The sequence below is a fragment of the Amia ocellicauda genome, chromosome 12 (genome assembly GCF_036373705.1).
Source record: "Amia ocellicauda isolate fAmiCal2 chromosome 12, fAmiCal2.hap1, whole genome shotgun sequence".
NCBI lineage: Eukaryota > Metazoa > Chordata > Actinopteri > Amiiformes > Amiidae > Amia > Amia ocellicauda.
In genome coordinates, this window is record NC_089861.1 from 19,656,961 (window position 1) to 19,681,359 (window position 24,399).

The window sequence follows — 24,399 nt, forward strand, 5'->3', positions numbered from 1 at the left end:
ACAGTACATTACAGAACGCAGCACCAGCACTCTACCACACTGACACAGAGAGAGAGAGTGCGAGAGAATTGCTTTGAAATTGTAAATTTTACAATTTTATTGTATTTATTACTGAATCAATATTTTAACGTGGGGTTTTCATATTCACAAACAGCACCGCAAAGACAACAAGATCAAATGAAATTCCAGAGAATCAAAACAAATAACCCGCCAAAAACAAACAACACAAAACAAAACGAGATACAATAAAACCAAAAACGACAATGATGACAAAAATCCAGGAATTTATTCACGTGTTCCTCCTATGACTGAGCGCTCTCCTGCAGCTCCTCCCTGACTCGGCCAGCTGTGCAAAACTGAGCCCAGTTCCCCTCGAGTCACATTGTGTTGTATTGTAGTGTGTTGACTTTATACCCTGTCCCTTAACGAGTATCATACTGTACTGTAGTGTACTGTATTGTGCTGTGCTCTACTGAACTGTACTCTAGTGCACTATTGTACTGCACTACTATTCTCGTACTGTACTGTTATACTGTTCTGCACTATTTTGTCCTGCCCTATTTATCTTACTCTACATGCTGTAGGTTACAGCTCTACTGTTACAGTATTGTACATTACTACTTCATATTCCACAGTACAATATACTGTACTGTGTAGTTTGAAGGTCTTTAAGGGGGACACTACTTAATTTGTTTTATACAGCTGGCAAGTGCTCTTAACTTAACATTTTTACTTTAATATGTATTTCTCTCCTATGATGATGATGATGGTCCAGTGAGAAACGGCACCCCAACCTTGCCCAGGCACAGCAGGGGAACTGCAGCTCACTGTCACTTTGGTAACTGATAGCATTGATCTGTGTGATAGCATCATTACTAATCACGAGACCTAATAACTATAATGACTACTGTTCAAACAAAGATTGAGCTCTTCTCTTCCCTGAGGCTCGAGTGTGTGAAATGTTTGTAAGGAACTACGTCTCCAGTGAGGCTCTGCTGCCCACACACTCTTCTCAATGGCTCTAGTGGCCCCAGTGCAGCATGGGAATTGTGGTTCTTCAACCAAACCCTGAAGTTATCAAAAACTACACTTCCCATGGGCTGTGCTATTACACCCTCCCTTTGCATGGCTGCATCACCCAGGGCCTTGTGGGACTTGTAGTTCTTTCAACACTATTATTGGTCTCACAATGCAGTACAAGATGCACAACTGGAAGGAAACATTTGTGAAAATAAAAATTTGGACAGTAATAATATATAATACAACTTAAAATATATAAACACTCGTTTTAAAAATACACGATTCAACACATTTAAAACGTCATTAAAAACACTTGTGGTACATGTCATAACATTAGTGTGTGTGTGGCGTGTGTGTGCGAGTGTGTTGCTTAGGGCTGTGGAGTTCAACAGAAGGTTCCTTATTAGTGTTGAAATGTCAGTAATGCTAAAGAAATTCTAACTGACAAATCCAATAATGATGGCCTCTCTTCACCCTCCTCCCTTCTTACATCATTCTCTCTGACTGACTGTGTGTTCGCTTTCAATTCAAGAGATTTTTGGTTTGAAATGAAATAGTTCCAGCAGATTAATAACAGTAATAATACAGTGAGCGACAGAGACCGCAGCCCCGCACTCTGCAGGCACAGGAGGGGGACTGCAGCTCCCTGTCAGAATAATTACAATCAAACGAATAACAACAACAAAAATAATAATAATAATAAAATTAATAATAATAATAACAGGCCCTTTTGCTCCCTGAGGTATGATTTGAAAGAAATACTTTTAACCCAAATTAAATTGTGTCCTATAATGCTTTGTTACATTCAGCTTGCTATGGGAGCCTCAATGGGGCTTGCATTTCGTATTCACACATCTGAGTACGGTATAAGGCTTCCCTCTCGTTGTGGGTAAGGCACCAATTCTTCTAAGGCACTTTGGTTATAAATATTGCATCTGACACAAACCTGACACAACCACGCTACATCGCCCATGATGCTGTGCGGCATTCCACAGTTGCTTCCGGAATCCCAGTGCAGCATGGGAGCTGTAGTCCTGCTGACATTGCGATTTTAATAAGGCACTTGGTTTTACGATCATAAAGGGAAAAAAATAATCCTTTGAGGCTTTGATGGCATTACACAGTCCGTATAAAGCTTCTGGTGGCCCCCCCTGGTGCTGCACTGAGCTGCAGTCCTCAGTACACAATGCTGCACTGTGTTAATATTTGCAACGGTTAATAATCCTACTGTGTTCCAACCCCAGGTCATCTCATCTTAATCCTATATGAGCGGCCAGGCTTGACCTATGTTGCTAGAGTGCATGCCAGGACCAAACCATTTTGAGGTGACTGCAGGGGTGTGTGGGGGGGTCCAGTACAGATTAAAAGTTATTTTGTGTCACAGGAAATGCAAGTGAGAGTGCTGTACAATCCTATAGCTCAATAACTCACACTTACCACCACCTATCATTATTGTTATTATTATCATTATTATTACTACTAGTGTTGGGCTTCAGATTTCATAATTGGATGCTAGTTGCCCGTTGCTATGCTGCTTGAGGCTGGCGCTCTCCTGCTGGTCCACCGCCTCCCCCTCGCGCTTCTCCTTCTCCCGGACTAGGTTCCTTCGGTGATAGAACAGGTAGCCTGGCAACAGGAACCCAGCCAAAGAAAAGATGAGCAGCCCCAGGTTGATCTGCGATTGGGTGCAAAAAAGGGGAGGGAGAGAGAGAGAGAAGGGGATAGCTGTTAATATTCTATCATTCCTTCCTCGTCTTCCCTCTTCCTCTCCCTTTCTTTTCCACCTCTCTTGTTCTCTCCCTCTCTCTCTGTCCTTCCTCTCTTCCCCACCCCCTCCTCCCTCTCTCTTCTTCATACCCATTAAGGGTCTCAGGTACTGTCTCCCTCCCCAGTCATTCTCCCCATCCCTCACCCTTCTTTCCTACCACTCTGTCTTCCCTCTCTCCTCCCCCTTCCTTCCTTCCTCTCTCTCTCACCCTCTGCTTCCTCCCCATCTCCCTCTCCCTCCCCCTCCCCCGCTCCCTTCCCTTCTCCATCTCCTTCCCCACTTTCTCCCTCCGTTCTCTTCTCTCTCACCCAGTAGGGGTCGCCGTGCAGGTTCCCCACCATGACCATGAACAGCGGCTGCTGCAGCAGGGCGAACAGGGCGCTGATGAGCGACTGCAGCCCGATCAGGGTGCCGAAGTGATTGGTGGGGTACCTGAGAAACAGAGAGGGCAGGTTAATACAGCGGTACAACTGCTATGTATGAATCAACAGAAATGGATCACTAAGCAGGAGGACTCCAGCTAAAAGGCTGGGGGTTGCGTTCTGTGGGAGACAACCAACATGTGTGTATTGTGTAGATGGACCCTTGTGACTTGGGCAGGCGCAGGGCAGGCGCGGTGCGGTACGGCGCAGTGCTGTGTGCCCGGGCAGTAAACTCACACGGCAGCGTACAGGCCTCCGCAGCATGAGTGGATGAAGCCTCTCACCACAGTGTGGAGGATGAACGACACGACCTGTGCAGAGAGAGAGATGGGGTTCAAATCCACAATAATGCAGCGGTCATATCATACTTTATAATACAGTCCAGCACAGAGCGGTACAATACAGCACAGCAGAGTATGGGTATAGTATAATATGACTACAGGGCCATTTAGAGTAGTGTGGGCTGTGGGAGGAGAGCGGGGCCCCCAGAGAACACAGGGGGAGAACAAGCCCCTCCACACAGCAGACACACGAGGCCAGAATCAGACACGGGTCCCAGGAGCCTTGAGGCCACTGCGCCACTAGGCGACCCTAGTACAGCACAGTGCAGGACAGCTTCAGTATAATACTGCGCAGTGCTGTACTAGTGAAGTAGAATACAGGACTGGCATTTCACGAGACAGTTACAGTGTGAGGGGCGCAGGGGACTCACCTGTACAGGTAGGTTGTTGATGAGGCAGGTGATCCCAAACAGCACAAGAAGCAGGTTGGTGATGATGAAGGCTCTAATGCAGTTGGTCAGCTTTTGGATCTTACCATCCCTGCGGGGGGGCTGGGGGGTGCTGCACACACACACACACACACAAACAGTTACTGCAGGAAACTGAAGGGACTACAGTGTGTCAGTGTGTCAGTCAGTGTGTCCTCTCTCTTGCTTTCTCACCTCTTCTCTCCCTCTGTCTCTGGGCTCTTCTGCTCCTCGCACTCCTTCATCCTCCAGTCCATCATGTAACCAATCAGAGGGCAGGTGACCAGACACAGCAGCTGCAATGTGGCGAAGATCGACGAGTAGAAGTCCACTGAAACACAGTCACACTGTCACCACACTGGGATAAGGCACAGTCACACAGTCACTACGCTGTGATACTGCACAGTCACACAGTCGCCACACTGGGATACTGCACAGTCACCACACTGGGATACTGCACAGTCACACAGTCGCCACACTGGGATACGGTACAGTCACACAGTCACCACACTGGGATACTGCACAGTCACACAGTCGCCACACTGGGATACGGTACAGTCACACAGTCACCACACTGGGATACTGCACAGTCACACAGTCGCCACACTGGGATACTGCACAGTCACACAGTCGCCACACTGGGATACTGCACAGTCACACAGTCGCCACACTGGGATACTGCACAGTCACACAGTCGCCACACTGGGATACGGTACAGTCACACAGTCACCACACTGGGATACTGCACAGTCACACAGTCGCCACACTGGGATACTGCACAGTCACACAGTCGCCACACTGGGATACGTTACAGTCACACAGTCGCCACACTGGGATACTGTACAGTCACACAGTCGCCACACTGGGATACGTTACAGTCACACAGTCGCCACACTGGGATACTGCACAGTCACACAGTCGCCACACTGGGATACTGCACAGTCACACAGTCGCCACACTGGGATACTGCACAGTCACACAGTCGCCACACTGGGATACGTTACAGTCACACAGTCGCCACACTGGGATACGGTACAGTCACACAGTCGCCACACTGGGATACTGTACAGTCACACAGTCGCCACACTGGGATACTGTACAGTCACACAGTCGCCACACTGGGATAATGCACAGTCACACAGTCGCCACACTGGGATACTGCACAGTCACACAGTCGCCACACTGGGATACTGCACAGTCACACAGTCGCCACACTGGGATACGGTACAGTCACACAGTCGCCACACTGGGATACTGCACAGTCACACAGTCGCCACACTGGGATACTGCACAGTCACACTGTCGCCACACTGGGATACGTTACAGTCACACAGTCGCCACACTGGGATACTGTACAGTCACACAGTCGCCACACTGGGATAATGCACAGTCACACAGTCGCCACACTGGGATACTGCACAGTCACACAGTCGCCACACTGGGATACTGCACAGTCACACAGTCGCCACACTGGGATACTGCACAGTCACACAGTCGCCACACTGGGATACTGCACAGTCACACAGTCGCCACACTGGGATACGGTACAGTCACACAGTCGCCACACTGGGATACTGCACAGTCACACAGTCGCCACACTGGGATACGGTACAGTCACACAGTCGCCACACTGGGATACTGCACAGTCACACAGTCGCCACACTGGGATACGGTACAGTCACACAGTCGCCACACTGGGATACGGTACAGTCACACAGTCGCCACACTGGGATACTGCAGAGTCTCCACACTGGGATACGGTACAGTCACACAGTCGCCACACTGGGATACTGCACAGTCACACAGTCGCCACACTGGGATACGGTACAGTCACACAGTCGCCACACTGGGATACGGTACAGTCACACAGTCGCCACACTGGGATACGGTACAGTCACACAGTCGCCACACTGGGATACTGCACAGTCACACAGTCGCCACACTGGGATACTGCACAGTCACACAGTCGCCACACTGGGATACTGCACAGTCACACAGTCGCCACACTGGGATACTGCACAGTCACACAGTCGCCACACTGGGATACTGCACAGTCACACAGTCGCCACACTGGGATACGGTACAGTCACACAGTCGCCACACTGGGATACGGTACAGTCACACAGTCGCCACACTGTGATGTGGCACACACAGTGCAGTGCAGTATATCTGGTCTCTCACCTTCCTCCTCTGGTTTCTGCGATATATCCACTGAAACTGAGGGGAGAGAAGGGGTGGGGGGATGTTAATACACATAGGTAAATTACACATTTATAAATTATACACAATAATACTATTATACTGATTGTGCCATATTGACCCCCAGTGTGTACAACATTGACTCTCATGTCCATCCTCTCTCCCTTTCACTATGAAAAAAAGTTGAAAAAACTAAACTGAAGAACAATAATCAGAGCGGTAGCATCCGATTTTATTAATATTTTATGAACAACTGGAAGGTGTTTCAGGCTTTCGTCCTGTGAATGGTGTGCATGTGTGTTGTACAACAGCTCCGTAGTGACCATGATCATAAACACGATTCAGTTAACGTGCGCCCATTTACAAGTTAAATTAATGAATAAATAAATACAGCAGATCTGGGTTTCCCTCTAAAACATTAAGGACTGGTTTAATAAATGCATCCATAAACGCCATGACTGAGCACATTTCAGTTCAATTATAACCTGCTATATTGTAGCTGCTGTTACTGTATGATTAATCATGAAATGTATGTATTTTGTTTCAACTGTAACTTTGCCTGGTTAAAGGTGTCCCTGGTAATATGTTGTTGTTAAATAAAATGTTTGCAGTTACAAATCTGCAGAAAGAGTAATAAGTTAATGGAGTCACCTTGTGCTGTTTAAAATACATATATACTAGCACAAATGATGATAACAATAATACTAAATAGCAAATATTTATTGTTATTTTTGCACATGGAAAAGTTCATACCGTAACGTAATGGTTGTCGGAAAATAATGTTGTCTCTACATGTTTAGCTCTTCCTAATATCTCTTAACATAAATTTGTATTAATTATGTCGTCTCCAATCATGTAAAGCAGAAAGAATAAAATAGACACAAAAGTCCTTTCCACGTCAGGCTGTATCGCTCGTATTGTTTTTTTCGGTCTTTGGTATTAAAACGAAACACAAACCAAACCCACAATCGCTCTGCTCCTACCCTAAGAGGGACAGACTCCACAACGGCCTGGTCTTACAGACAGCTCTGGGACGGGTCCGAGGGCGGCACGGCACGGACGCTTAAGCCAGTGGAACCAAGGCATTAGTGTATAAAACTGACTCTCGTTGTGCGAAATACTGACTCTCAGTGTCTCTAATATTGACTCTTACGCATGTTCTTTCCCTCAATCACTATGAACTCCAGCATCTTGTTCAACGCCCCCATGTAGAAGATGATGCGCAGCTGGGTCATTGCCATGGTGAGCAGACTCCACAGGAAGATCGGCGAGCAGACAGAGCGTCGGAAGGGCACTGAGCCTGAGAGGGCGAGTCAGAGGGAGGGAGAGAGAGAGAGAAGAGAAAGTTCATATATTACAGTACAGACACACTAACTGGACAGTACAGTACAATTACACTACACCGAGAAAGAGGGTTTATACAGTACAGTACAGACAGACACAAGAACAACCCACTCTTTCTCTCTATCTTGTTCTCCCCCCTTCCACTTCCCATACAAACACAGACCCACACCACCCCCCCGCACCCACACACACACACACATTCCCTCCCTCCCTCTCACTCTGTGCTGGAGCACCAGTGCTGATCTCCTGGGAGGAGGACTGCGTGTCTCTGTGCTTCTGGCTCAGCCTTTGGCCCACACTGCTGACGTGGCTGTAGAAGCGGTCGCCCGTCACCTTGTGATCCAGAGCCAGACCACTGAGCTTGATCTTCTTACTGCGAGAGATGGAGAGATGGAGAGGAGGAAAGAAAATGGAGATCAAGTAAAAATGCTAGCAAGAAGTCAGCCAGTGTATCAGTTACTGACTCTCACCCCACCCCCCATTTCTGTGTGTCTGTGCTGTACTATCCCCCAACCCTCCCCCTCTCTCTCAGTGCAGTGTTAATGTACTGTAGTGTCCAGTCAGTCAGTGTGTCTGTACTGTATTAACCCTCTCTCTCTCAGTGCAGTGTTAATGTACTGTAGTGTCCAGTCAGTCAGTGTGTCTGTACTGTATTAACCCTCTCTCTCTCAGTGCAGTGTTAATGTACTGTAGTGTCCAGTCAGTCAGTGTGTCTGTACTGTATTAACCCTCTCTCTCTCAGTGCAGTGTTAATGTACTGTAGTGTCCAGTCAGTCAGTGTGTCTGTGCTGCAGTACTGTATTAACCCTCTCAGTACTGACGTGTAGTTGATCTCCTCGGGAGATGGGAAGGACTCCAGTGGCCAGTTGAGGAAGCAGTTGACAAAAACCAAGCCGGCCAGCCCTGCCCACACCCACATGATCACTGTGAACGACACCCCAGCGTCATACACCAGCTGAGAGACAGAGAGAGAGAGAGTTAAAAAACACAGACACACATACACTCACACACACAGACACATATACACATTTGTTTTGCTATCCTTGTGAGGACTTTCCATAGACATAATGATTTTTATACTGTACAAACTATAGATTCTATCCCCTAACCCTAACCCTAACCCTAAACCTAACCCTCACAAAAAACTTTCTGCATTTTTACATTTTCAATAAAACATCATTTAGTATGTTTTTAAGCAATCTGACTCATGGGGACTCTAGACAAATTCCCCACATTTCACATTTATAGCATAATAAACTAGTAATTACCAGTTTGTAACCTAAAAAAAAGTCCACATATATCACGAAAACCTGTACACACACACACACACACAAACCTTGATTCCTAAGAAGGTAATTGCTGAGGAGGCGTAAGAGCCGATCATCAGAGACATCACTGTGGAACACAGAGTACCAAACATGTTGGGCAACTGAGAGAGAGAGAGAGAGAAAGAGAGAGAGAGACAAGGTTAATACAGTACAGTACAGACACACAGGCTGACTGACTGACTGGATACTACAGTACACAAAGAGAGAAAGTTAGTTCTTCAGAAGTATCCTGAGGACTTCTAACAATGGCTGCCAAGCAGAGCTGGGCGCCTGTCACTGGGCTGTGCAATGCAGGGGAGAGATATAGAGTCCGTTCAGCATGTGTAAAACCTGTAAAGCTATTTAAAAGTTTATTTTTCTATTTTATTGTATTCATTTTCTGTTTACTATATCTGTAAATGCTTTGGCAACACATTTGATTTTGAATTTGGGAGAAAGGATTAATACTCATGGTGACAGATTTTACATTGCATTATATCACATAAAATAATTATTATAGTCTCTGCATTTACTGTACTGGGTAAATGGTTTGTTGCAACGATAGACTCCTGCCACCAGGGGGAATCGGAGGCATGCATCTAGTTGTACAGAGACACTGGGAGCGAAACTTGCATCAGCATAATGGAACATTACATCATACACTCCTAAAATTAGCCTCAGCCAATCAGCTTTGAAATTTAGGACATGCCTCTCTCCACACCCTCAACCCCCCTCTCTCTGTGCCACTCCCTCTCCTTCACTCTCTCTCTCCGTCTCCCCTCCCCCACTTTCACCTCTTCCTCTGTCCCTCCCTCTCCCGCCACTCCCCTCTCTCTCCAAGTTCATATCAGGACTTTTGTCCTTGAATCCTTTTCCCTCCCTCCCTCTCTCACCCTCCACGCCTTTTCTCTCGCCTTCCTCTCCGTCAATCACTCCATTCCCCCTCTCCCTCCCTTTACCCCTGACTACCCCCTCCCTTCTCTTTCCCCTCTCCCTCCTTCTCTCTGTCCAAGGTATGTTCCAAAGCTTGGGCCAAGAAATGTCTCTCTCTCCCCCTCTCCATCCCATTCCAGAAAAGATAGAGAAAACCACAGAAAAACTAAATTAAAAAGAAAAACTACATGCTTTTTTATAACCTCACTCACTCCCTCTTCCCCTCTCCCCTCCCTTCCCCACTTTTCTCATTTTTCCCTTCCGCATCTCCCACTATCTCCTCCTACCTGTCAATCCATCTCCCCCTTATTTCACACTCCCCCTCCCTTCCTTCCAGTCCTATTCCTCTCTTGCTCCTTCTCTCCCTCCCTGAGTTCCCTTCCCTCCATCTCCCTATCTCCTTCCCTCTTCTCGCCCTCCCTCCACCCCCTCTCCCCCTCTTCCTCTCTCATTAGCTCTCTCGAGCTGACATTCTGAACTGGCAGATCCAGTTGACAGAAAACAGCCAAATGCGCTGAACACGGCAACCACAAAACAAACAACAGGGTTACTGCAAAGAACTAACACACCACAGCAACTCTCTGTCTCTCCCTCGTTTTACCACCATCCTACTCCCCCCTCCTTCACCACCCCCTCGCCCTCTGTCTCTCCCTCTGCCCTCCTTCCCAGTCCATCAGGGTGTCAGTCAGTCATTCACTGTGTCAGGCAGTCAGTTTGTCTGTCAGTCAGTGTATCCGTCAGCCAGTGTGTAGTGGGGCTACAGTGTATTGCATTACCTCAGTATGTGTCTGCTGTCTAACACTGACACAGTCTCTCTCTCTTGTTCCCTCCTTCCTACTCTTTCTCCCCTCACCCCCCCATACCTCCTTCTCTTAAAACAACTACAGCTGTCCCTCTTTTGCAACACAACCGCACAGTGTCTCTATTGTGTGACAGCACCCATCTCCCTCTCTCTGTCGCTGTCTGTCTCTCTCTCTCTCGCTCACTCTCTCTCCATCTCAGGCACATGGGCATCAGTGTGGAGTAGTTGTTAGGGCTCTGGACTCTGAAGCAGAGGGTTGTAGGGTTGTGGCTTTGTGGGTTCAATCCCAGATGGAGGACATTGTTGTTGTACCCTTGAACAAGGTACTGTAGCAATATAAGGGTATCCTCTATAATTATTATAATAATAATTTCCCTATCTCACCAATATGACTGTACCTAGATTGATTATTATCATGAAGAGACAGCAAAGGGAGCACATTCCAGGGCTGTATCTGGTCTCTGCTTGTGAACCTGTAATGTAGCATCTGCATTTGTACCTGCACTATATAATAACTTTTTATAGTAGCAATGTATTGTCTTGAATTGCACTGTGCTTTCTTACATTATACTTTACTATATTGTAGTGTAGTGTGCTGTGTATTATTGTGCATTGTATAGTACAGTATTGTATTGAACTGTACTGTATACTATATTATGCTGTACTGTTATGTACTGTACTATATTGTACTGTATATAGATTGACAGAAGAAACAGATAAAGAGACAGAAAGATACGGACGAGTAAGAGGGCAACATAGGAAGAGGGACAGGAGATGAGGGTGTGAGAGAGAAAGTGAAAGAGAGTGAGACAGAGACGCAGCAGAGACCGAGAGCAGGAGAGAGAGTCCGAGCGTGAGAGAGAGAGAGGGAGATGTGTCCTTGTGTACCGGACAGAGGTGGGTGGGCGGAGCCTGCAGGGGGTGTGTTGGCAGAGGGGCGCTGTGATTGCCCAGAGCAGTGTTTTGGAATCCTGTGCTGGAAGTCATGAGGCACCGTTTACTGCAGAGCCAAAATACAAAACACTGACACTACAGCAACAGTGCACTATCAACACTGACGCCCACTGACCCTACAGCAACAGTGCACTATAGTACTGTGCCACCATAACACTGAGACACACTAAAACAATAACGCTGAGGCACTGTGAGACTGACTCTCGCTTTCTCTGTCCATTTGTCCAGTATTATAGTGTCCTGTCAGTCAGCATTTCTATCTGTAACACCTCTCCCTCTCACCGTGAGTGAGGTGAACGTCAGGCAGATTCCTCCAAAGCCATTGAAGGACAGAGCGATGAAGATGAGTGCGGACAAAACTGCAGCAGAAAGAGAGAGAGAGAGAGAGAGAGAGAAATTACTGCACAGTACAGACAAGCTGACGACAACACAAACCGAAACTCCACAATGACTGAACACACTCAACACACCTGAATAACCTGAACAGCTTGACACAACTCTACATTAACACAGTGACAGGCTGACTCTGACAGACAGACACAATGCCCCTGTTCCACTTATTAAAATTAAAAGCATAAGTATCTTGTCATGCCGTATTGTAGACAAGCGTGTGTTGCGCTTAAAGTTGAACATGCTTAATGTGGTTTACTGTATTTGGGCTTAACGTGAAGTTGATATTGATTGTGTTAAGTTAAATGGGTCTTGTCATTCATAATGTTAGGATCTAATTGGTTAATAATAATAATAATAATAATAATAATAATAATAATAATAATAATAAAAATAATAATAATAATAATAAACAACTTGTAAGTACATTAAGCCACATTAAGCGTGGATTATATGCAGGGCTTAATGTTACTTAAATCACTCCATCTTTTATCAGTAGCATTAGGAAGTACCCAAATGTAAAAGGACAAACTTTAAAAAGTAATGGTTGTTTAAAGCACATTAGCCACTTTAAGCGTTTTATACATTAAGTATTTTAGACTCTCTAACTTTTGGCATTGGAAAATAAAATATGTTTAACAAAAATCTCACAATAAGGAATATGTAAATATGTAAATATGTCCAAGTTCTAGGCAACTGTCAATAGTAATATAAGTAATGCTACTCTTTTCATACAATGACATTTCAGTACAACTTAATATGCTGATCTTCTGTAGGTAGATTTGACCTGTATTATTAGTTTACTTGTACAAATAATTTTGTTTGAAGAATCTATTCAAACTAGTCTAACCAACGACGCAACAACGACGCAACAACGACGCACCAACGACGCACCAAAGACGCACCAACTGCGAAAAGAAGCGAGACAAGCTTCTCAGAGAGAAACAATTTACAACTTGAGGAAACACCTTAGGGGAAAAAAGGGAAGCTTAACTATTTCAAAAGCTGTTGGAACATGCAAATGTTTGGATTAATCCTTGTTACCATGGTAATTTGTAATTAAAAAGCTATCAGCTTTTACTGTTATAGAGGGGCGAGAGAACGAGTTAAAAAAGTTATTGGCTGTTAGAGGTTAAAGACCTAACTTACAGATGAAGAAGGGCTATTGCTCGGATCGATCTATAACAAATAAATAGATTTAAATGTGTAGATCAATCCTATGATCCAGTATATAAATAGCAGTACTAGTCTGTTAAGTATTTGTAATGTATTTTATTACTGTATTAACTATTTGTAATGTTTTTAGACCTAGTAATAGGGTAGACTGATCTACCTAGTCCAGTTAACTCCTCCTTTCCTAGTGCTGGCCCGCACCTAGCTGGGCCGAAAATTCACAGCCTGGTTCTCGGTTGGCTCGACAAAATTGCCAGTGGGTAATGTGCCGAGCCACGCCAGCCGGGTTCTGGTCAGATAAGCCAGTGGAAAAGGGGTAAGAGAGGAACATACACTCATACACACACACACCGACTATCAGATGCACATAGAAGCAGACAAACACATACACTCATACACACACATAGAAACACAGACACAAACTCAAACGCACAGCTTCATACACTCTCACAGAGACACACGCACACACAGACTCACCCCCTGGGTCGTAGGCAGAGGCAGCCATAATTACACAGGATAAAGCAAAACATGAGCTGAAAGAGAGAGAGGGAGCTATTACAACAATTAATTAAAAAATATATAAGTATCTAAAAATAAAACTGACTGACTGACTGAACAGAAAAAGACATTAACACAACGCTGTCTGTACTACGTTAAACTCAACACATTTTTCACACTGTAAGTCTTTCAACACAGAATCCCAACCTGAGTTGAAAAATTCCAGCCAACAATCACCTGCTCCATTACTGTAAATAGTATTCATGTACTAATTTCCTCATTGGTAACAAATACTGCTCATTGTTGCAACTAGCTTTGTGAGAATGCAAGGAAACTGAATTGAGGAAACAGCAGCAGTGTGTGACAACATGGAGGTTGCAGATGAAGTGGCTAGATGTGGCCGTGGTCCAGCGCGATAGCTCGTGGTCAGGGTATTGTCTCAAATGAAATGAGAGCACCGCTGATTGACCACATCCTAGAGGGTGCAGAAATGGCTGAAAGAATGTGCACATTACTATAGTTCTTAGTGTGAAATGACTGTATTTACAGTGCTCTCTGTATTTCAGCCCTGAAAGGACAGATGTCAGGCTTGGTCGGGCCGTGTGCTCACTGCGATGCAGGGGAGGGCCACAGAGGAAATGGTGCTGCACAGAAGGACATTCGTCTGAAGGACAGCCAGCACAACATCACTGCAGACAACAGGACATCGAGGAGGGAATGTAACAATGTGTGCTGCCATCACAGACTCTGCAGCTGTGGCACGAAGCCTTGTGCTGGGGCCCGACAGTGCTGCCCACCTGCTGTCTTTACTGGGAGTGCTGTGAAATAGCCATCTACATACACAGGCTGGAACATAGGGACATACCATACAGTTGTGGTGGTCTGGGACAGTGGAAACGTCCATCACGCAGTGTGAGAGTGGTCTGCAGCACAATGAGTCAAACTATTTGATGTTTTGGTGCCATATTGTGGTGCAATAAGTTCACTCCAAAACTTGCATTTTGCACTGGTTATAGGCTATTCATGCTGGATTGCATAGTTTTGGTTTTTGTTTCAAGAGTTTAGCACAGTCATTTGTGAAATGTGTACAAAACAATTATAGTCAGTCAGTGTGTCTGTACTGTATTAACCCTCTCTCTCTCAGTGCAGTGTTAATGTACTGTAGTGTCCAGTCAGTCAGTGTGTCTGTGCTGTATTAACCCTCTCTCTCTCAGTGCAGTGTTAATGTACTGTAGTGTCCAGTCAGTGTGTCTGTGCTCTACTGTATTAACTGTCTCGGTCTCTACCTGCCCAGCAGTCTCAGTGGGCGGGGCCCATATTTGTCCATCAGAATGCCCAGGGGCAGGGTGGCGGCGCTCAGCAAGAAGGAGCCAATGGTGAAGCCCAGGTTCAGCATCTCCTCCTGCTCAACACAGCTGGGCTTCAAGGTTGAGTTACTGAACACTGTGGAGGAATTGGACACTGAAAGAAAGCGAGAGAGAGGGAGAGGGTTAATACCTTACAGTACACACACACTGACTGGACATTACAGTACCTTACTACTGCACTGTGAAAAAGTCAAAGAAAAGAAGGGAGAGAGAGAAAGGACTAATACTGTACAGTACAGACACACTCACCTACTGTGTGTACAGTGGTGTTACAGTGTAGTGTGTGCTGCGTACTAGGGCTGTGGCAGTAAATGGTATACCACCTCACCGCAGTGAAAAATAATGTATTGTATAAAGCTGTTTAATAACCTGCAGCTGCAAATGAAACTTCGGAAAAGGAGTCTGTCAGGTTGTTCACAGCTGCAGCATCAACATATTTCCATAAATGACAGAAAACCTATTGGAAGATGCTGTGTGTCAGCAGTAACTCTGGTGCCTCAATCGTGGTGAGCAGAAGCAGCTCAAACTGTCTCTCTCTCTCGCAGGAGCACAAACCACCTGTCAGTCATTCTTTAGAGCTTAAGTGTTGGCTGTCTGTGCCATTACCAAGCTGCATTTTCTTCTAATAATCTAATACATTTTAAAGGGGGGGTTGTTGAGAGAATATTAAAATCCCCTCCAGTATTAACAGTATGTATGCCTGACTCCATAGGCATAGGGGATGCCCTGCCCCGCCCCACCCACTGACGGTAATACTGGCCACTGCAGTAAATTCTTCTATGGTATATACTGATGTATATCGAGTGTTGCAGTGTATGCTGTGTTGCAGTGTACTGTGTACAGTGCTGTAGTGTGTCCTGTGTATAGTGTTGCAGTATGTGCTGTGTACAGTGTTGTAGTGTGTGCTGTGTGCAGTGTTGCAGTGTGTGCTGTGTGCAGTGTGTGCTGTGTACAGTGTTGCAGTGTGTGCTGTGTGCAGTGTGTGCTGTGTACAGTGTTGCAGTGTGTGCGCAGTGTTGCAGTGTGTGCTGTGTGCAGTGTGTGCTGTGTACAGTGTTGCAGTGTGTGCTGTGTGCAGTGTGTACTGTGTACAGTGTTGCAGTGTGTGCTGTGTACAGTGTTGCAGTGTGTGCTGTGTGCAGTGTGTGCTGTGTACAGTGTTGCAGTGTGTGCTGTGTACAGTGTTGCAGTGTGTGCTGTGTTGCAGTGTGTGCTGTGTACAGTGTTGCAGTGTGTGCTGTGTGCAGTGTTGCAGTGTGTGCGCAGTGTTGCAGTGTGTGCTGTGTGCAGTTTGTGCTGTGTGCAGTGTTGCAGTGTGTGCTGTGTGCAGTGTGTGCTGTGTACAGTGTTGCAGTGTGCGCAGTGTGTGCTGTGTGCAGTGTGTGCTGTGTACAGTGTTGCAGTGTGTGCTGTGTACAGTGTGTGCTGTGTACAGTGTTGCAGTGTGTGCTGTGTACAGTGTTGCAGTGTGTGCTGTGTACAGTGTTGCAGTGTGTGCTGTGTTGCAGTGTGTGCTGTGTGCAGTGTGTGCTGTGTACAGTGTTGCAGTGTGTGCTGTGTGCAGTGTTGCAGTGTGTGCGCAGTGTTGCAGTGTGTGCTGTGTGCAGTTTGTGCTGTGTGCAGTGTTGCAGTGTGTGCTGTGTGCAGTGTTGCAGTGTGTGCACAGTGTTGCAGTGTGTGCTGTGTGCAGTTTGTGCTGTGTACAGTGTTGCAGTGTGTGCTGTGTGCAGTCTTGCAGTGTGTGTGCAGTGTTGCAGTGTGTGCTGTGTGCAGTGTGTGCTGTGTGCAGTGTTGCAGTGTGTGCTGCATACCTTTGCACAGGTGAGAGTAGAAGCCCTCGTGCTTGAGCATGATGAGCAGCGAGCCCCAGCCCAGCAGAACAGCCGAGAACAGCAGATTCTCCACCACCGCAGAGCCGGCCATCCACCACCGCCTGCGGTATGCCTGTGACAGAGAGGGAGCCATACTGCACACAAGGGGAGGGAGAGAGAGAGAGAGAGAGAGTTAACACAGTACACACACAAGGTTCCACATAAGGGACCACCTAACTGCCCAACGCAGAGTCCTAGTTCTGTCAGGAGGCCTCTTTACTAGATGACCTTATGTCATTAAGGCTGATTTCTTTACATTGGAAACAGGAATTCGACCTACAAATTATTAATTTCTGATAACCATATGTGGCACTCTGCAGTCCTGGGTAAGTTTCAGTCAGCAGCACCCCCCAGCCCCACCAGCGACGATTCCTATTGGGACCACTCCGGTACCTTTTTCTATAGCACGACATCACTGCTTTTAACCATGCATAACCTTCACTACAGTACCTTGATAATGTTAATAATACGGCACTGAGAGCGAGAGTCTAGAGAGAGACAGTTTACAGAACAGTACAAACACTGATAGACACGCTTTCTCTGAAGGCATTACCACTGGGAGAGAGAGAGAGAGAGAGGGAGGGAGGTCACTGTGGGACAGGGGGGTGGAGACAGATGCACTTTCTTCTGCACTGCAATACATATTCCCAAACTCGGGAAATATTCTTAATATTTATATAAATAAGAAATGCCCATCCAATTTTTTTGAACATGGAAAACTAATAGGGGAGGGACTCACAGCCCCAATTGACTTATTCAGATGGATAAGGGTGTCTGCTAATAAATACATTAAAATAATAATAATAATAATAATAATAATAATAATAATAATAATAATAATAATAATAATAATGGCTGCTCAATACATAGCCAGCTGCAACAGCCTGAGGGGCAGACTGTGACACTCGGCACATGAGCACAGTCGTGGAGGGGAGGAAATGTGCTGACTGTAGACAATGTATTATGACAATGTATGTATTATCCTGTATTATCCAATGTATTAAAAAATATGACATTCAAAGCATGACATTCAATATTTAAAACACAGTTTGCTAACAATGTATGTTAATGTATGTATGTAATGTAATGACACACTGACTGACTGACTGACAGACAGGATACTATAGTACATTAAACACTGCACTGACAGAAAGTACAGAATCGTCACACTCTGATTCTCGGATCCGTTAACAGATCCCAGAGACTCGTAGCCAGGCTGCTGTTTAGCCTTTTTAATGGCGTCATTAGATGGTGTTTTGGTACCACTCTGATGCCAACACACACACTGTGCAAAGTAATGGCACAGAGTTACTGCAGTTACTGTTTAACTCACGGGTACAGAGTGACTGTGGAGGGCTAATGAACTGAAATGGAGAGAGAGAGACAAATAGTGAGAGAGAGGTGCATCTACTGAAGCCTAAATCATGTTATTCTGTCTCCAATACACTAAAATTATATTTTATCTATAGTGTCTCCCTATACATTAATAAGCAATAGTGTCTAAATATACTGTAATCATGCTGTACCCTATGCTATTCTATACACCAAAATGCAATTCTGCATACAGCGTCTGCTTATGCATTTGAATATTATTCTATCCATAGCAACTTTCTCCTAAACACTATCTAGGCTACATGCACTAAAATGTTAATAAACATATAAATAAGATACAATATATTTCTGTATAAAGTATCTTTGTATACTATAATGTTATTCAATCTACAATACCTCTTCTATGCACTACAACAATAATCTACAGTCAGTGTATCAGTCAGTATATCAGTGTTTCCATCAATCAGTATATCCATGTTTAATCCCATTAGATACACCCTGGTAGGTCTGACTGTGCTCTATAGACTGTGCTAATGTAGGGCTCTGTGCTGTAACTGATACTGACACTGACCCACTGACACACTCTCCCTCCACTCTCTCTCTCTCTCTCTCTCTCTCTCTCTCTCTCTCTAGTTTTCTCTCTGTTTTTCTCCTACAGGTTTTCTGGTCTGTCAAATGTATAGCTTCCTGTGTATGTTAGTGACAGAGAGAGAGAGAGAGAGAGGGAGAAAGGATTCATACAGTAGCATCCAGACACACTGACTAACTGACTGGACACTACAGTACATTAACACTGCACTGAGAGAGAGAGAGGGTTAATACAGTACAGACACACTGACTGACTGGACACTACAGTACATTAACACTGCACTGAGAGAGAGAGGGTTAATACAGTACAGACACACTGACTGACTGGACACTACAGTACATTAACACTGCACTGAGAGAGAGAGGGTTAATACAGTACAGACACACTGACTGGACACTACAGTACATTAACACTGCACTGAGAGAGAGAGGGTTAATACAGTACAGACACACTGACTGACTGGACACTACAGTACATTAACACTGCACTGAGAGAGAGAGGATTAATACAGTACAGACACACTGACTGACTGGATACTACAGTACATTAACACTGCACTGAGAGAGAGAGAGAGAGAGAGAGGGAGTACAGTACAGACACACTGACTGACTGGACACTACAGTACATTAACACTGCACTGAGAGAGAGAGGGTTAATACAGTACAGACACACTGACTGGACACTACAGTACATTAACACTGCACTGAGAGAGAGAGGGTTAATACAGTACAGACACACTGACTGACTGGACACTACAGTACATTAACACTGCACTGAGAGAGAGAGGGTTAATACAGTACAGACACACTGACTGACTGGACACTACAGTACATTAACACTGCACTGAGAGAGAGGGTTAATACAGTACAGACACACTGACTGGACACTACAGTACATTAACACTGCACTGAGAGAGAGAGGGTTAATACAGTACAGACACACTGACTGACTGGACACTACAGTACATTAACACTGCACTGAGAGAGAGAGAGAGAGGGAGTACAGTGCAGTAACACACATGTGTTAATCTGTGTCTGTACACAGTGGTGTGTGTCTGACAGAGAGAGAGAGTGTAGAGTGGAATAACTACAACCACTACTCTTCCTGCTACTGCTCCTACTCTAAAGAATTAGGCTGCTGCAACTACAACTACAACTACAGGTGCTAGTGTTGCTACTCCTACTGCTGCTACTTTTCTTACTATTGCTACTTTTACTCTCTCTCTCTCTCAGTGCAGGGTTGATGTACTGTAGTGTCCAGTCCATCAGTCATTGCGCCTGTCCTGTACAATGTTTTATTGACCCTTCCCTTCTCTGCATCTCTCTGTTTGTGTTGTGTCCACCCCCCACCACCACCATATCCTCTCCCTAAGAAGGGAAATGTCAAGGTCATGAAGAAAACACATACCTGGAGAGAGTCAGTGACAGAGATTCCTTCACCCCTCCCCCTTTGGTCTCAACTCAACCCATTATCTTAATTGCCTGCTCCCAATATCTCTCTACACACTCTGTGGGATAACACAAGCTGTTACAGAGATAACACAAACTGTCTTATTTTACAAGAAGTGATGTTTAAACAACACAATACAGCACAGTACAGCACAGTACTGCACAGCAAAACTCACTTTTGATCACAGGCTGCAAGTGCAAAATATTGATTTAACTGGTTCTTAAAACGGGACGCTTATAGTTAAAACATATTTTTTGTCAGCGTTATTTGCAATTCTCAACCTGAGCTGCAATACATAGGCTGCTCTGCACCATACTGTGCCACACCACACTCCACCCCCTTAATCACAGTGTAGGCAAACTGTTTGTGATATTTGGCATCAAATGATTTTGCACATCCCTACTCCTTCCTCCCACTCCCTCTCCCTCTCCTCTCTCAAAATCCAAAAGACTTAATTGGCATGACAGGCATTTAGTACAGTCATAGTTTTGTTTTTCCATTCAATCAGGGTTAGAAAGGATAATTTCAAGAAAAACTATAAAATACACATTAAACCATAAATATGAAATAATAATTGTGTGGATAAAAAACCAGGCTCCCTCTCTCTCAGTGCAGTGTTAATGTACTGTAGTGTCCAGTCAGTCAGTGTGTCTGTACTGTATTAACCCTCTCTCTCTCAGTGCAGTGTTAATGTACTGTAGTGTCCAGTCAGTCAGTGTGTCTGTACTGTATTAACCCTCTCTCTCTCAGTGCAGTGTTAATGTACTGTAGTGTCCAGTCAGTCAGTGTGTCTGTGCTGTATTAACCCTCTCTCTCTCAGTGCAGTGTTAATGTACTGTAGTGTCCAGTCAGTCAGTGTGTCTGTACTGTATTAACCCTCTCTCTCTCAGTGCAGTGTTAATGTACTGTAGTGTCCAGTCAGTCAGTGTGTCTGTACTGTATTAACCCTCTCTCTCTCAGTGCAGTGTTAATGTACTGTAGTGTCCAGTCAGTCAGTGTGTCTGTACTGTATTAACCCTCTCTCTCTCAGTGCAGTGTTAATGTACTGTAGTGTCCAGTCAGTGTGTCTGTGCTGTATTAACCCTCTCTCTCTCAGTGCAGTGTTAATGTACTGTAGTGTCCAGTCAGTGTGTCTGTGCTGTATTAACCCTCTCTCTCTCAGTGCAGTGTTAATGTACTGTAGTGTCCAGTCAGTCAGTGTGTCTGTGCTGTATTAACCCTCTCTCTCTCAGTGCAGTGTTAATGTACTGTAGTGTCCAGTCAGTCAGTGTGTCTGTACTGTATTAACCCTCTCTCTCTCAGTGCAGTGTTAATGTACTGTAGTGTCCAGTCAGTCAGTGTGTCTGTACTGTATTAACCCTCTCTCTCAGTGCAGTGTTAATGTACTGTAGTGTCCAGTCAGTGTGTCTGTACTGTATTAACCCTCTCTCTCTCAGTGCAGTGTTAATGTACTGTAGTGTCCAGTCAGTCAGTGTGTCTGTGCTGTACTGTATTAACCCTCTCTCTCTCAGTGCAGTGTTAATGTACTGTAGTGTCCAGTCAGTGTGTCTGTACTGTAGTACTGTATTGACCCTCTCTCTTGCCTCCCTCCACAGTCAAAATCACAAGGTCAGTCAGACCTCAGTAAAGGATAACAACAATAACAGTAATAATAATGTATTCAAACATTTTGTACTACTGTATTTGAACTGTATACTAGTACTATTGAACTTTTGAACTGGGAGTTGCAGACATTATATATATATATATAGTTTTAACCTATTGTCATATAATTTGCCAATAATAATGTTTTATTATTAATATTAAAAAATAATCCCTCATAAAAATATCCTTATTATTATTATAGTCATACTATAATATATAGTTATAATAACAGTAATAATAATCATAGCCATCATAGTAAAATATGCTAGTTAATAATATATTAAATTTATTTTTAAAGTTTGGGCTATATTATTATTAGTCTTATTATTTTTAAGTGACTAACAGTTTAATTACTTTTTAAATCATACTTTCGTTCGGGTTTTAATCGCATAAATAACCTATTACACTAACCGCGACTCGATGTGAGCTAGAAACAAGACTAAAACAAAGCAACAAAGTTATCATAATAATAATAATAATAATGATAATGATTATGATAATGCTGATGATGATGATGATGGTGGTGGTGATTAAATGTGTATGAAATGTGGCGCTTGTGAGACGCTCGCCCGGCTGCCACGTGTGTAGCGGTGCGGCGATTCTGTCTCAAACCTGCGCATCAGACCCGCACACACGCTCTCATAAAATGGACCCAGATCTATGTGTACATGTACACTGTACACAACCAACACAACATTATTCATTATTCATTACTACAACGGTAAAAGTCACTTACTTGCGCGGGAAACAGGACAGTCTGTCTTTGACGCCGATGACACGTTACGATGTGTTGTTCCTGTTGTAGGACGTGTTACTTTTCTCTTTATACAAATTAAAAAGCTCACTCTCTGCCCACTTCCTCTCTCTCTCTCTCTCCCTCCCTCTCTCTCTCTCTCTCCCTCTCTCCCCCCTCACTCACACACACACACCAACACGCTTGTACTCCCCGAAACAGCAGGACTACTTTTCTTATTATTAATTGTACTAAGACCCTACTATACAGGCTAATCCAGTTTGTATGGTGTGCATGGTTGGTATGTAATAGTACTAGCAACTTTTCCTCTCCCCCCCCTTCTCTCTCTCGTTGCTTTCTATAAATGGCTCGACATTTTAAAACACCCCCACCCTCTCCCTCTCTCTCTCCCCCACTCCTCCCTCCCTCTCTTTCTCTCTCTCTCTCTCTCTCTCTCTGGCACTTGTCTGTACTATATTTCAACTGTCAAAGGGAGTTTTGTGGCGTTATAGCTCACCCTACTGCCCAGCACACGGAAAGTACACACACGGTCTACACACACTGCACTACACTGCACTACAACACTACAGTGCCCACACACAAAGTACAGACACACACAGTACAGAAACACACTACAGTACAGACACATAGTACAGTACAGGTATTAATCACACGGAACAAAAAACTAAAATAGATTTTATAGAAGTCAGACAACAAAAGAAGCATAGTACAGGACAGTACAGACACACTGACTGGAAAATACAGTGCATTAACAACAGCTAAAACAACAAGAAATCTCCAGCTGAGACTTAAAAGAAAAACTGAACAACCCACAGACACTACGCAACAATTAAAACAACAAGGAATCTCAAACAGTAAATTGAAATAATATTAATAATAAAAATACATGTACAATCGAATAACCACACTACACAACAGTACATTAACACTGCAGCGAGAGAGATTCTGTTTCTTTATCCACACAATGATACATTTAAAAGTTATGGTTTAATGTGTATTTGATAGTTTTTCTTGAAATGCACATTGAAAAGAAGGCAGGAGTGAAAATCCCCAAAAAGGGGGCAATCCTGGTGATCCATCACCGGGCGGGGGGTGGGGGGGCTGGTCCTAACAATCAGTGGAGCAGGGGAATCGGTAGAGCCGGGGATGGGGGGTGACGATCTGTCCAACGGGGGAGGCACAGCTTCACTGCGGGAGGGCACTTTCTGTGTAACAGGACAAAAGGGCCCGTGCCCAACCATCAGCCTTTAGCAAGCAATAGCCCAGCCTATTAGCCATAGACCATAGACACCTAGCCCAACAAAGTCACCCAGAATTCACTGAATTCAAGTAGAACATTCTCACCCCGCTGGCGGCGTCCTACATGCAGCTGATCAACGACGAGATCAGCAAGGCGACAAATGACTACAGGGCCACAGTATCCCACCGAAAAAGACAACTCCACGACCTGCAGCAACAAAACAAAACTGTTCAACACCAGACAGGAGCTGCTCAGATAAGAGACAGTCAGAGCTGCCACAGACAGGAACACAGGGAGTCAGACACAGATGGAGGCAGCATCCCTCAGCTCAGCCCTCAGACCTGGCCCGATCAACCAGCCAGCCAGCCCTGCTCGACTCCAATAGGAAGTACCTGAACGAGAGGCGCCTGTTCCCAGGCAAGCGAGTACTGATGCTCATCAAACAGCAAAACAAGCTGGAGTGCTACAGGACCCTGAGCAGAGGTTACACCCCTGCAGATGACCTGACACAGGTCACAGAGCCCACGCTGAGACAGGAGGTGGAGACTGGACGACACAGGCAGGCTTGGACACCCAGAGACCGACGCCTGTGCAG

The 24,399-nt window shown here is 45.0% G+C and overlaps 1 protein-coding gene across 1 annotated transcript; it reads right to left on the reverse strand.

Annotated features, from left to right (window-relative positions):
• Positions 1-68: 68 nt before the first annotated feature.
• LOC136764520 (large neutral amino acids transporter small subunit 3) lies at positions 69-22,886 on the reverse strand. Its single transcript, XM_066718663.1, has 15 exons — positions 22,547-22,886; positions 16,737-16,891; positions 14,845-15,019; positions 13,538-13,593; positions 11,780-11,856; positions 8,838-8,930; positions 8,323-8,456; positions 7,720-7,874; positions 7,311-7,457; positions 6,140-6,175; positions 4,154-4,289; positions 3,923-4,052; positions 3,448-3,521; positions 3,097-3,220; positions 69-2,695 (listed from the first exon to the last, which is right to left on the reverse strand). The coding sequence occupies exons 2-15, from the start codon at positions 16,888-16,890 to the stop codon at positions 2,513-2,515; spliced, it is 1,674 nt and encodes a 557-aa protein (XP_066574760.1). The 5' UTR covers position 16,891; positions 22,547-22,886; the 3' UTR covers positions 69-2,512.
• Positions 22,887-24,399: the final 1,513 nt, after the last annotated feature.

Excerpts from the sequence above, each read along its gene's own strand:
- LOC136764520 (XM_066718663.1), bottom strand. The coding sequence starts at position 16,890 with ATGGCTCCCTCTCTGTCACAGGCATACCGCAGGCGGTGGTGGATGGCC. Across the intron at positions 4,053-4,153 it reads GAGACAGAGGGAGAGAAGAG|CACCCCCCAGCCCCCCCGCA; the intron begins GTGAGAAAGCAA and ends GTGTGTGTGCAG. Across the intron at positions 3,522-3,922 it reads TCAACAACCTACCTGTACAG|GTCGTGTCGTTCATCCTCCA; the intron begins GTGAGTCCCCTG and ends CTCTCTGCACAG.